The sequence below is a fragment of the Myotis nattereri genome (genome assembly GCF_964212035.1).
Source record: "Myotis nattereri genome assembly, chromosome: 1".
NCBI lineage: Eukaryota > Metazoa > Chordata > Mammalia > Chiroptera > Vespertilionidae > Myotis > Myotis nattereri.
Window position 1 is genome coordinate 86,929,026 of NC_138075.1, and position 14,797 is coordinate 86,943,822.

General features: G+C 42.9%; 1 protein-coding gene across 1 annotated transcript in view; it reads left to right on the forward strand.

Annotated features, from left to right (window-relative positions):
- The window catches only part of AKAP6 (A-kinase anchoring protein 6), a 509,747-nt gene that overhangs the window by 359,597 nt on the left and 135,353 nt on the right, over positions 1-14,797 (forward strand). Inside the window, exon 9 of the mRNA XM_081089857.1 lies at positions 2,254-2,402. Coding sequence (XP_080945983.1) covers positions 2,254-2,402 — 149 coding nt within the window. The remainder of the gene's footprint in view (positions 1-2,253; positions 2,403-14,797) is intronic.

Here is a 14,797-nt window from a genome sequence, read left to right on the forward strand (position 1 = left end):
TTATGGTGCAGAAGCATTATTCTCATGGGGTTCCCAATAGAATTCTTGGTGTGGGATGACTCCTCATTATCCCTATAGCTTTGATGAGGGGATGAGTGGAGGGGGGATGGCATTTGGGATAATTATTGTTTTTAAGCTCTTTGGCTATTGTTCAACATCGCTCAGTTATCTCACATTGAGTTAATCACATAATATGGTGTGTGCTCTTTTGAGAGCTATGTTTTATTGTTTTTTTCCTAATTATTGACTTCCTATATTCAATTTTATACCTTCCCCCCTTTAAAAACCATTCTTAGGTCTCTAGGTATTATTCCTCCAAGTTCTATGATATCTGCATGTCACTTGGTTGAGACTTGTCTGTAATGCCATTAACATGCTCCATTCCTCCTATTTGTCATCCTGAATAAAGGTGCTAAATTCCTTTGTGTCTTCTCACCAGCCACACCCTTCTCCCCCAAACTGAATATGCTCCATAAAACATTATCTTTCGTTTCTAGTGTTTGACATAATTCTTAATCCAGTTGAATCTACTCTTACTCAAGCCAATTAGTTTGGGCAAGTTCACATAACCTTTTTAACTGATTTCTGAAACTTCAATTATGTGACTAAAGTAATTTTAGTATTTTTCAAAAGCTCTTCCTTGGCAGTGCCGAGCAGTAATGATGAGCTGCTTGTGGAAAGCAATAACGTAGGAACTCTAGAATGGATTGCTATCTTAGCTTTCATATGCTCCGCATTTCCTTTACTGAGTCCTGACTTGCACTTTTAAGAAGGTGACACTTTATAATAACATTCCCCTCTACTCCCAGGTTGAGTCTATAAAGCTAGAGACTAGGCAAGAGGCCACAGTTGGCTCTGGATACAAAGAGTAAAAGGTTGTGTCTGACTTGACCTTTCTTACATATTATAGAATTCTGGCAACTACCCAGAACTGCTTTTCTAGGAGAATATGTAATCTATATATATAAAAGCCTCAGTGACCAAACGACCCAATGACCCAACAACTGGTCGACCAGTCACTATGATATCCACTGACCACCAGGGGGCAGATGCTCAACACAGGAGCTGCCCCCTGGCGGTCAGTGCACTCCCACAGCCAACCTCCACCATCACTCTGCCCAGCTGGCCAACCTCCCCTAGTCACTCCCCACCGCCAGCCAACCTCCCGTGGTCCTTCCCGCCGGTTGGCCGACCCTGATCGTCCCAACAGGGACTGGGCAAGATGACCCCATTGGTCCTGATTGCTGGCCAGGCTGGGGGAGCCCACCCATGCATGAATTGATGCACCAGGCCTCTAGTTAAAATATAAAGAAGTAGCAGTTTTAAGGCTTATCAGAAATGTCAATGGATGTTCTTGGATTTAGTAAAGTGTGTCAAAAGAAAATAAGAGTTCCACTGGTCTGTAGAGCACATGAACTCAGCATTGCCTCCCCCTTTTGCCATGCATGCATGCATGCAGGGGCAAGCATGCCACCGAGAACACTTCATTCCTGGTCTCATCTGGTGTACTAGAGAACCCTGCAGCCACAGAGATCACAACAGCTGTAATAAATAAAGCATCTATTTAATACATTTTCATGCCAAATATTATTCAGCATTCTTTGTCCTCAGTTTGATAGAAAACAGCATGATGAACTTACTACCTCTCCTTACTGCAGTGAGCCCACATAACTATGAAAGTTTTAACAGTTCAAACCTGCACATAGGCAAAACCACCATTCCCTCTATTTTAAAATTATTAAGACAATAATACAGAGAACAAAAAATGTAATAAAGGAAGTCTGTTATCATCATTGAAGAGGTATTAGAATTAGTGCTAGGCTTTTTTATTCTCCTCAGGAAAGATAATGAGAAGCATTCAGAATATGTGTCCATGCAAATGTATGGGTTAGAGGGGGGTCTTTAAAAAATAAATGTTACATATGTGGCAATATGAGGAAGAATATTCTTAAGGAATTTCACAGAATTTTTATGTAAAGTCTCATCATACAGTATTATGATCTCAGGGATATTTTGTGATATTTACCAAGTCTTCTGAGAGTTCATTTATTCAGGCTCTACTTTAAGGAGGAACTTATAAGATTCAGAGCTAAAATATAATTCTGGAATATGCCCAGCTGATCCCATTAAATCCAACCTGAAAAGGAGCAGTATAATGATATGAACAATTCGCATTCTTTGAGTTGTTACACCTCACTTGAAATGCATTCCTTCTGGATTAAAACAGCAATTCCCCTTTGTTTCTCTCTCTAGGCTGAGGTTCAGCTATGCTACCTGGAAGCACAAAGAGATGCCGTTGAGCAGATGTCCCTCAAGCTGTACAGCGAGCAGTACACCAGCAGCAGCAAGAGAAAGGAAGAGTTTGCTGATATGTCAAAAGTTCATGCGGTGGGAGGCACAGGGTAGGGAACTACTCTTTGTGTTGTTTTATCCTCCCTAATCTCCACTTTTTCGGTGATTTTGCACTGGTAGGCGTGAGGCAGGCATTTCCTCCCTAGGTAACAGATAAGAAGCAGCTCGCTAGAATAGGTAGGCATTTATGTTCTTTTTCATCCGTGCCTTGAGAGATGTTTCCCTTTCTATACAGAAATAGCCTGGGATCTAAAAGGGATAAACTCCAGTTATTTTTTCATAATAGTGACGAGTCCGCATTAAGTCAACATCCATAGAATTGAAGACTGTAGATTTTACCAGCCTCTGTCACCTAACCCAGAACTTCCTCACTTTGTTGGGATTTATTGAAAAGCAGCCTTGTGATTTTACCAGTATTTGTGTGACTATATCGTGCCTATAGTATTGGTGGTTTTTCTTTATAAATTTATTTTTCAGTGTATTTCCCCCTTATTAGGAGTAACCATTCTTTTAAAGTTTGTCTATGGATCTTTTAAACACCAGAACCTTTGTAGAACATAATTTTCCTGAAAAATGTAGATATTTAATAATTGTTTAGAGACCATGGCTGATCGGTTTGCTTCATGTAAAGTCAACTGGTATAATAGACTAGCATCTGAATTGTCTAGGGCAGTGGTTGGCAAACTCATTAGTCAACAGAGCCAAATATCAACAGTACAACAACTGAAATTTCTTTTGAGAGCCAAATTTTTAAAACTTAAACTATATAGGTAGGTACATTGTTATTAACTTAATTAGGGTACTCCTAAGGCTTAGGAAGAGCCACACTCAAGGGGCCAAAGAACCGGATGTGGCTCGTGAGCCGCAGTTTGCCAATCACGGGTCTAGGGTGAGTGAAAGGACCCAGCAACATCAGTAACCCAGGGGCAGTTTTATTTGGCCTGAGACATATGGCTGTTTTTACATTATATTTTCTACCCATCTTCTAAATAATTATCATGCATTCAGATATTTCCAATGGCTCTAAAGTTATGCAAACATTGTGTATATATATTTTTTCTTTTTTGTCTCTTCTAGCTTAATGCTAATATTTAGTAGGTAAAAATTAAACAGTAAAAGAGTAGTAATGAAATTTAATTATTTCATAGTTTTAATGACTTGATAATAATTATACTCATAAAAATGGAAGCAGTAACCTATTTTACTTTTATACTTGAGCCAGACAGCTAAGGAGCGGTACTGTTCCCCCAAGTCTGTTACATATTAGGAGCATCTTATTACCCTATGAGGTGTAACTCTAGCTAAAATATTTCCTGAAAGGCAGGTGGAAAAGAAATCTTTTTAGGTACTTGTTTGCAGTTATCTTTTAAGTACTTATAGTTTTTATTGGACTTTACATCTCCACATAAATTTTTGGGATAAATTAAGTATGCTGACTACAGATTCTGTCTTGTGCTATGATCCAGGATCTAAGAATACAGGAAAAGGATCAAAGTCATAATTCTGTTTAAGAATTGAGAAATACATTTTTAAATTTACTTTTCTATATATTTTGTTGCTCTGTCAGGATTTCTTTTATCCATAGACATGCTACATATATATATTTGATTACTCATTTAATTCAGTAGACATTTATTCACAAGAAGAAAAGCATAGAAGCAAATAAGAAAGAAAAGGTTAAAACTTGGAGCATAAACAATAAGCTGTTTTGAGGCCTCAATGTGCTTTAATTTCCCTAAATGCCTAAGTGATCTCTGGTGTACACGCAAGCACAAACTTTAGGTCACATTTTCATGTTTTCTAAAGCCCTGGAGACTGAACGGGCACCACGTGCTTCTGACCTCAGATTCCAAGGACCCAACCTGAGTACTTACTCTGGGCTCCACAAATCATAACTCTGCCCCGGGAATTGCTTAGTTAACAGCAAGCATTGTTCAGGGACGTGGGAGTAGGTGAACTTGCCTGATATCTTTTGTTTATGCTCCTTGGGGTACTGAAGGCTGTGCATTGTGCAGAAATTTAAGAGTGTGCTGAAGAAAAAGCAGCTATTTAATACTAAGGACAAAAACCATATACTATTTTCTACTTTCTGTTTACACACAGAAAAGCATTGTGTGAGAAATGCATGTGGGTGAGGTTATCTGGGTTGTTCTGCCCTCAAGACTCTTTGCTCCCACAGTCAAATCCTTAATTCTGAAACCTTAAGAACATTGCCTTGTAAAATGATCTGCTCCATGACACACAAACTTCATTAACTTTTTCTTTTGTTGCATAGACTGATCATTGTTTCCGATAAGCAATTGTGGGAATAGTGTGGGCTTTCTAGGGTCTTCATTCCATATGCAGATCTCCAATCTACTGAAGAGAAAATTAAGTTGGTGGTACAATTCGTATATTTTTTTTATTTTCTTTCCTTGTCTACACCCATGATAAAAAGAGTACATAGCTGGAAAATGTACTAGACTACCCAATGGAGGACTCAGATTCTACATAGAATAATGATCTTAAATTTCTAAGAATTTTACAAAACCAAAATATCATTTAGAAATGAATTTACCACTCTGGCTTGACAGACAGGTGTGTACCAAGGTGCACAACTATGAATGTGTGTTTAGCAGCCATGAATAGGTTTGGCTGGAAGATTTCCCCGAATGCTTGTGAGGCCATGTAAGCTTTAGTCACAGAGTGGGTTTGCCTGTGGGGGACATTTGGCACTGGCTCCAGCATTGCAAAGTGGGAAACTGTGGCTTCCTGGGGGATATGCAATGTCTCAGTCACCCAACAACTTTTCCTCTGAGAGCAGGTTGGTGCTTTTTGATTCCCGCCAATTTAAATGAAAGCATTTATAGATGGGTTGGTTTCTTTCATTTCAGAAATATTCATTGAAGACCTACTATGTTCATGGCATGATGCTCTGAGCAGAGTTTGTTAAGAACACCTACGTTTTATAGATTTTATAAAGTATAACCCTCTTTTTTCCCAACACCTCTTTCTACTGCAAAAAATTCATTTTTTACATGAATTTCAAAGATTCTGTTGAATTCATTAATTGGCATCCTACTTGCTGGCAAGACTTAGATTACAAACCATGTCTTTTATTCAGCTTATAAATAATGGAACTGGGAGGCAGAATGGCTGGGAGACTGGCTTGTCCAGGATGATGATGTAGGGTGGAGCGAAGACCTCAACTCAGAAACCTGGGTCAGAATGCAGTGGGCAATCCGTAAGTCATGCTTTGCTCTCTCTCTGAAGGATTTTATTCCAACCATTGATAAACATTTTCCCCTTAAATTCCATGTTGTGCATATTCCATACTTTATGAAATTTAAATTATAGTCTCTCCTACTATGGAGAACTGCAAAGAATATTAAGAATATTTTATTAAAGCCACAAGGAAGTTTGGGCAAAACTTAGCAAAGTAGGCTTCAGTGAAAACAAAATTGACTTCATCATTGATTTGGCAAATAGTATTATATGTACCTGCTATATGAAGTACAGAAATTAAAAGGCAAAATAAAATGGTCCCTGACTTTGAGAGGCCCAGGGTTTGGTAGGAGGAGCCAGATCTGTAAACAATATGGAATAAAAGATCACAAATGCTGAGTTAAAATCTGCATGGGGTTAAGGGTGGGGCTCATGGAAGGCAGAGCTGTCCTGACGGGTGGGAGTGAGCCAGAGCAGGTCAGGAAAGACATCGCAGACAGAGGACTCTGGAGATGAATTTTGAAAGAGGGCAAGGTCGGGGCAGAGCTTTTCAGTTTAATGTGAGTAAACGTTTATTGAGCATCTACAAAGACAGACCGCAGCCTCTGCTTTCATGAAATTCACAGTCTAGCTAGACAGTACAGTTCCTGTTAAGCCAGTATTTGTCTGTGCAACAAGAGAGAAGGGAAAGCAATGAGAGAGATGGGGAGCTCAGAGCAATGGGGTGGGCTTCATGAGATAGAGCTGTGTCTCGTGTTTACCACACTGCTCTGAATCTGGAGCAGTGCCTGGCAAATGCTGGGGCTCAGTGAATGAATAGATGCATGAATGAATAACTAAAACTAATCCCGGGTTCGGAGAGGGAGAGCAGAGGTCTGGAATCATCAGACCGCCTGCTTTTCCATATGACTGGAGAGCAGGGTTGAAAGTTGGAGGGGTGTGAAAAGTAAGGCTTGGGAAGAAGGGGAAGCCCAGATCCTGGAGTTAATCATTGAGTTCATGGTTCTTCACCAGGATAGCGCATCAGGGTCACCTGTGGAGCTTTTAAGCTGAAAAATAAAAAAATGCCTGTCTACCCCAACCCAATGAAAATTCGGATTCAGTAGGTAGAGTGGGCCAAGATATGATTATGTCCTAATGCTTACTTCCAGCTGTGAGCCATTGCTCTAGTGGTTTTCAAAATATAGTTTCTGGACCAGCAGCATCAATATCTCCTGTGAATTTGTTGGAAGTGCCAATTCTGGGCCCCACTCCAGATTTACTAAATTGGAATGTATGGGGTCCAACGTCATTTAACAAGTCATTCAGGTGATTCCGATGCAGTTTGAGAAACACTGCTTTTGTCTTAAAGATTTTAGGTTGGAAATGAATGGAGAAGGATACAGATAGTCATGGAGGGGATATAAAGTATAGCATAGGGAATATAGTCAATAATATTGTAACAACTATGGATGGTGTTAGATTTATCGAGGTAATTAATTAATACGTTATATAATGTCCAATCACTGGGTTATATACCTGAAACTAATAATTATATGTCAACTGTAGTTGAAAAGTAAGAAAATTTTTAAAATAAATTAATGGAGAATGTGGAGACTGAATTAGAAACTAAAGCCTGAAAAAAAATCAATAAACATTGGATGAGGGGAATGATACTGCATTTTCTGGTTCACGGAGGAGAAAGAATAGAGGAGGCTTTGGATTCAACTGACTTTGGTGTCATTCAACATCTAATATTTATTGATTTCTACTATTAAGTGCTGGCTGAAGTAGGCATTGTGATGTAGAGACAATGGGAGACAGAGGGTGACAGATGTATGTAAATCAGGAAAGCCTTCCAGGAAAAGTCTCACTGAGACTGGCTCAGGGTCAGAAGTGACAATAAGAATGTTTCTCACAGAGGAGGCAGGGTGTACAAACAGCTGGAACCACTAAAGGATACCCAGCATGACTAGATTGGCAGTTTTTAAACAATATTCTGGCAGCAGTGTGGAGAATAGCTTGGCAAGGACAAGACTACACAGTGCTTCTTTAATAGGCTATTCTAGTCATCCAAGTGAGAAATAGGACCCGAGCTAAGATAGCAGCAATGGAAATGGAAAGAAGGAAGTTGAACTGATAAGACTTGGTCACCAGTATTTAAGAATGTTTCAGGCTCATGCACTCTGGCAGATGGACTTGTCACTCACTGAGATGAGGAATTCAGGGGAGGAGCTGAAAGGGGAAAGAAGCTACTTGTAGCTCTTTTAATTGTCTGTGGAACATCTGAGTGGAAATGCCTAGGAAGCAGATCTCCAATGTTTTGGGCTTCTCAACCAGAAACAAGGGCAGTATGGTGACTATGGGTAGCAGAGGCTCAGAGAGGTAGGAGCTTACCTTTTGGTATTCTCTTCACCCCTCTCAAGTGGACATAAAATTATCTTTAAGAATGTTTAAAGAAAAGTAGAAAATCTGAACAGATTAATTACTAGCAAGGATGTTGAATCAGTAATCAAAAACCTTCCAACAAATAAGTCTAGGACTAGATGGCTTCACTAATGAATTTTACCAGTGAAGAATTAATACCAACCCTTCTCAAGCTCTTCCAAAAAACAGGACAGGAGGGAATTCTTTCAAACTTATTTTATGAAGCCAGCATTACCCTGACACCAAAACCAAACAAGGATGCTAAAAGAAAAGCACAGGCTAATATCCCTAATGAACATACATGCAAAATCTTCAACAAAATCCTATATAATAAAAGCCTAATATGCAAATCAACCGAATGGCAGAACAACCAACAGAACGACCAGTTGCTATGACATGCAGTGACCACCAGGGGGAAGATGCTCAATGCAGGAGCTGCCCCCTGGTGGTCAGTGCACTCCCACAGGGGGAGCGCTGCTCAGCCAGAAGCTGGGCTCATGGTTGGCGAGCGCGGCAGCACTAAGGAACAGCAAGCTGAGCGGTAAGAAGCAGCAAGCAGGCAGGTGGTAAGGAGTGAAGGCTCCTGGATTGTGAGAGGGATGTCCGCCTACCGGCTTAAGGGAGTGGGCCTAGCAGACAGACTGACACCCCTGAGGGTTCCCAGATGCAAGAGGGTGCAGGCTGGGCTGAGGGCCCCCCTCCAGTACATGAATTTTGTGCACCAGGCCTCTAGAATCTATGTTCAAAGGTCACTTAGGCTTTTATATATATACTAGAAGCCTGGTGCACAAAAATTTGTGCACTTGCGAGGAAGGGGGATCCCTCAGCCCAGCCTGTGCCCTCTCACAGTCTGGGACCCTCAGGGGATGACCACCTGCTGGCTTAGGGCCTAAGATGGCAATCAGACATCCTTCTATGTCTGTCACTGGAGCTGAGAGCCTGCTGGAGGGTCAGGCCCTCAGGGGATGACCACCTGCTGGATTGGGCCTAAGATGACAATCAGACATCCCTCTGGCAGCCCGGCAACCCTCAGGGCTTGCCAGTGGAGAGCAGACCTAAGCTGCAGTCAGACATCCTTAGAGCTGCTGAGGAGGCAGGAGAGACTCCCACCATCACCGCAGCCATCAGCCGGGCTTGTGGCTGAACAGAGCTCCTCCCATATGAGAGCGCCCTGACCACCAGAGTGCAGGTCCTGCATTGAGCGTCTGCCCCCTGGTGGTCATTGTGTGTCATAGTGACCAGTCACTCCCAGTCCTTCTGCTGTTAGGGTCAGTTTGCATATTACCCTTTTACTATATAGGATAGAGGCCTGGTGCATGGGTGGGGGCCGACTGGTTTGCCTTGAAGGGTGTCCCGGATCAGAGTGGGGGTCCTACTTGGGTGCCTGGCCAGCCTGGATGAGGGGATAATGGCTGTTTGCAGCTGGTCGCACCCGCTTCAGGGTGGGGGTCCCCACTGGGGTGCCTGGCCAGTCTGGGTGAGGGGCTGAGGGCCGTTTTCAGGCTGGCAGGTGACTGAAGCTCCCAACCTCTCCTTTTTTTCTTTTTTTTTTAATTCTGGGATTTATTTACCTTCTATGGCTGTCACTGGAGCTGAGAGCCAGCTTTAGCTATGAGGCTCCGCTCCAGCTCTGAGACCTCAGCTGCTGAAAGAAGGAATCAGGGTTTGTTTGGGTTCTATAATTGTAACACTGTTGCAGTCCTGCTCGCTCCAGCTCTGACGGCTGAAAGCAGGTTTCTGGAGCTTGTTTAGCTTCTATAATTGCAACATTGTTTCTTAGACTGCAGCTTAGAGGCTGGCAGTGGCAGGCGGGGAACCTTGGCTTCCTCCATCACTGGAGCAAGCAAACCTCCTGTTCGCTTCAGCTGCCTGGCTGCCGGCCACCATCTTGATTGGCAGTTAATTTGTATATCACCCTGATTAGCCAATGGGAAGGGTAGTGAAGTTACGGTTAATTACCATGTTTCTCTATTATTAGATAGGATATATATATATATATATATATATATATATATATATATATATATATATAAGCCTAAGTGACCTTTGAACATTTGGCCAGTAGCTATGATGCGCATTGACCACCAGGGGGCAGATGCTCAGTGCACAGGCATAAAAACATGGAACAGCCTGATGAATCTCAGAGGGAAAGGGGGAAGGAGAAGACAGGGAGAGATTAACCAAAGAACTTATATGCATACTAGAGGCCTGATGCATGGATTCATGCACCGGTGATGTCCCTCGGCCTGGCCTAATGGGATCAGGCCAAAAATGGCAGTCCAACATTTCCCAAGGGGTCCCGGATTACAAGAGAGTGCAGGCCAGGCTGAGGGACCCCACCGGTGTATGAATTCGTTCACTGGGCCTCTAGTTAGCAAATAAAATTCCATAATCTATAATAATAAAAGCATAATATGCTAATTGGACTGGACAATCTTCTGGATGAAGCCAGTACTGTGAGAGCCAAGGCAAGCCAGTGCGGCTGCGAGGGCCAAGCCCCTTGCATGAATTTCATGCATTGGGCCTCTAGTATATTAAAAGATTCATATACCATGATTGAGTGGAATTTATTTCAGGGATGTAAGGATGGTTCAACATTCATAAATCAGTCAATTTGATGCACGATATTAAGAAAATGAAGGATAGAAATTACATGATCATATCAATAGATGCAGAAAAAGCATTTGGCAAACTTCAAAATCCATTTATGATAAAAAGTTTCAACAAGTGGTTGCAGAGGTAACATCCCTCAACATAACAATGGCCATATATGATAAGCCCATAGCTAACATCACACTCAATGGTGAAAGGTTAAAAGCTTTTTCTCCAACATCAGGAACAAGACAAGATGCTCACTCTTGCCACTTCTATTCAATGCAGTATAGAAAGTTCTAGCCAAGCAGTTGGTGAAGAAAAAGAAATAAAACGCATCTAAATTGGAAAAGAAAAAATAAAACTGGCACTATTTTCAGATGACATGATATTATATATAGAAAACCCTAAAGACTTAATTAAAAAAACTTTTAGAATAAGCAAATTCACTGATGTTGCAAAATGCAAAATAAATAAACAAAAAAATGTTGTGTTTTTATACACTATCAGTGAGCTATCAGCAAAAAAATAAAGAAAATAATCTCATTTACAATTACATCATCCTATCTAATAATAGACAAACATGGTAATTAACTGTACCTCCGACATGCTTCCCTTTGGCTAATCAGGGCGATATGCAAATTAACTGCCAATCAAGATGGCAGCTGGCAGCCAGGCTTCTGAAGCGAACAGGAGGCTTGCTTGCTCCAGTGATGGAGGAAGCCAAGGTTCCCTGCCTGCCGCTGCCGACTCTGAGCTGCACTCTAAGAAACAACGTTGCAATTATAGAAGCTAAATAAACCCCAGAAACCTGCTTTCAGCCAGCTGGTTCTCAGAGCTGGAGTTGCAACAGTGTTTCAATTATAGAAGCCAAACAAACCGAGGTCTCAGAGCTAGAGCCGAGCCTCAGAGCTAAAGCTGGCTCTCAGCTCCAGTGACAGCCATAGAAGGTAATTAAATCCCAGAATAAAAAAAGAAAAAAGAAAAAAAGGAGAGATTGGGAGTTTCAGTCACCTGCCAGCCTGAAAACGGCCCTCAGCCTCTCACTCAGACTAGCCAGGCACCCCAAAGGGGACCCAAACACTGAAGGGGGTGTGACCAGCTGCAAAAAGCCATCATCCCCTCATCCAGGCTGGCCAGGCACCCAAGAGGGACCCCCACCCTGATCCGGGACACCCTTCAGGGCAAACCAGTCGGCCCCCACCCATGCACCAGGCCTCTATCCTATATAGTAAAAGGGTAATATGCAAACTGACCCTAACAGCAGAAGGACTGGGAGTGACTGGTCACTATGACACACAATGACCACCAGGGGGCAGACGCTCAATGCAGGACCTGCCCTCTGGTGGTCAGGGCGCTCTCATATGGGAGGAGCTCTGTTCAGCCACAAGCCAGGCTGATGGCTGCCAGTACAGTGGTGGTGGTGGGAGTCTCTCCTGCCTCCTCAACAGCGCTAAGGATGTCTGACTGCAGCTTAGGCCTGCTCCCCACTGGCAAGTGGACATCCCCCGAGGGCTGCCGGGCTGCCAGAGGGATGTCTGATTGCCATCTTAGGCCCAATCCCCTGGGGAGCGGGCCTAAGCCAGCAGGTAGTCATCCCCTGAGGGTTCTCAGACCTCAAGAGGGCACAGGCCGGGCTGAGGGACCCCTCCCCCCCGAGGGCACAAATTTTTGTGCACCGGCCCTCTAGTAAAGAATAAAATAACTAGGAATAAATTTACCCAAAGAGGTGAAAGACCTGTATATTGAAAACTACAAGACATTAATGAAATAAAATGAAGAAATCACAAATAAATGGAAAGTATTCCATGCTCATAGATTAGAAGGGTTAATATTGCTAAAATGTTCATATTATCCAAAGAAATCTATAGGTTCAATGAAACCGCTATCAAAATTATAATGACATTTTTTCAAAGAAATAGGACAAATAATCCTAAAATGTGTAGAGAAACACAAAAACCTGAATGGCCAAGGTAATCTTATAAAAAGAAGAACAAATTTGGATGTATTACTCTTCCTGATTTTAAGCTGTATTACAAAGTTATAGCAATTAAAACAGTATGGCATAAATACAGAAACATGAGTCAATGGAACAGAATAGAGAGACCAGAAATAAACCCATGCATATATGGTCAATTAATTCATGACAAAGGAGCCAAGAATATACAGTGGGAAAGGATAGTCTCTTCAATAACTGGTTTTGGAAAATTGGACAAACACATGTGAAACAATAAAACTTGATGACTCTCTTATACCATAAAAAGATCAACTCAAAATTGATTAAAGAATCAAGCAGAAGACTTGAAACTGTAAAATTCTAGAAGAAAACATAGGCAGTAAGCTCCTCGACATAGGTCTTGGTGATGATTTTTTGGAACGAACACCAAAAACAAAAGCAAAAAAAACAAAACAAAAGTAATTGTGACTTCCTTATACTAAATGTTTCTGCATAGCAAAGGAAACCATCAAGAAAATGAAAAAAACAACCTACTAGATGAAAGAAAATATGTGCAAATCATAAATCTGATAAGGAGCTAATATCCAAAATATCTAAAGAATTTATATAGCAGAAAAACAAATGTTTCCACTTAAAAATGTGCAGAAGATCTAAATAGAGATTTTTCCAAAGAAGACATACATAGAGCCAATAGGTACATGAAAAGATGCTCAGTGTCACAGATCATCAGGGAGATACAAATCAAAACCACAAGGAAATATCACTTCACACCTGTTAGAATACTTATTATCAAAAGAACTAGAAATAACAAGTGTTGGTGAGGATGTAGAGAAAAGGAAACCGTGTCCAATGTTGGTGGGGATATAAATTCATGCAGCTACTATAGAAAACAGTATAGAGGATCCTCAAAAAATTTAAAAAAGAACTGCTGTTTGATCCAGCAATTTCACATTGGGGTATTTATCTGAAAGAAACAAAACACTAACTTGAAATGATATATGCCCGAACCCCCCCCCCCATGTTCATTGCAACATCCTATCTAATAAAAGAGAAACATGGTAATTGGCGTACGACCGCTACCCTTCCCATTGGCTAATCAGCGAGATATGCAAATTAACTGCCAGCCAAGATGGCGGCCGGCAGCCAGGCAGCTTGAAACTAACATGAGGCTTGCTTGCTTCAGTGATGAAGGAAACCAACACTCCCCGCCTGCTTTGCTGGCCTCTGAGCCTGTAGTTTAAGAAACATTGTAATGAATATAGAAGCTAAACAAAACCCCAGAAACTTGCTTTCAGTGAGGCTGGGATCTTAGAGCTGGAGTTATACAGTGTTTTGACTACAGAACCGAAACAAACCAGATACCTTCTTTCAGCAGCAGAAGCCTCAGAGCTGCAGCCAGAGCTAAAGCTGGCCCAGAATTAAAAAAAAAAAAGAAAAAAAGGAGCAGTTGGGAGCTTCAGTCGGCCTGAAAACAGCCCTCAGCCCCTCAGCCAGACTGGCCAGGCACCCCAGTGGGGACCCCCACCCTGAAGGGTGTGTGACTAGCTGCAAACAGCCATCATCCCCTCACCCAAGCTGGCCAGGCACCCCAGTAGGGACCCCCTCCCTGATCCAGGACACCCTTCTGGGCAAACCAGCCAGCCCCACCCATGCACCAAGCTTCTATCCTATATAGTAAAAGGGTAATATGCCTCCCAGCACCGGGATCAGTGGAGCCTAGAGGCCTCCCGGCACCGGGATCAGCGTGACAGGGGGCAGCTCCCAAACCCCCTGATCACCCTGAGGCTCTGTGTGTGACAGGGGGCGGGGCCACAACCTCCCTATTGGCACTGCTCTGTTTGTGACAGGGGAAGGCGCCCCAACCCCCTGATCAGCCCTGCTCTGTGCCTGATAGGGGGGAGCTCCCCAACCCCCTGATCGCCCTGCAGCTCTGTGTGTGACAGGGTGCGGCGCCTCAACCCCCTGATCAGCCCTGCTCTGTGTGTGACAGGGTGCAGAGCCCCAACCCTGCCCCCCCCCCCCCCACGGGCCCTGCTCTGTGTGTGATGGGGTAGAGCCATAACCTCCCCATTGGCCCTGCCCTGAGTGTGACAGTGGCGGCGCCCCAACCCCCTGATCTGCCCTGCCCTGAGTGTGACAGGGGGCGGTGCCCCAACTCCCCTATTGGCCCTACTCTGTGAGTGACAGGGGGGAGCTCCCCAACCCCTTGATTGACCCTGCTCTGTGCGTTATAGGGTACAGAGCCCCAACCCCCTGATGGGCCCTGTTCTGTGCATGACAGGGGGT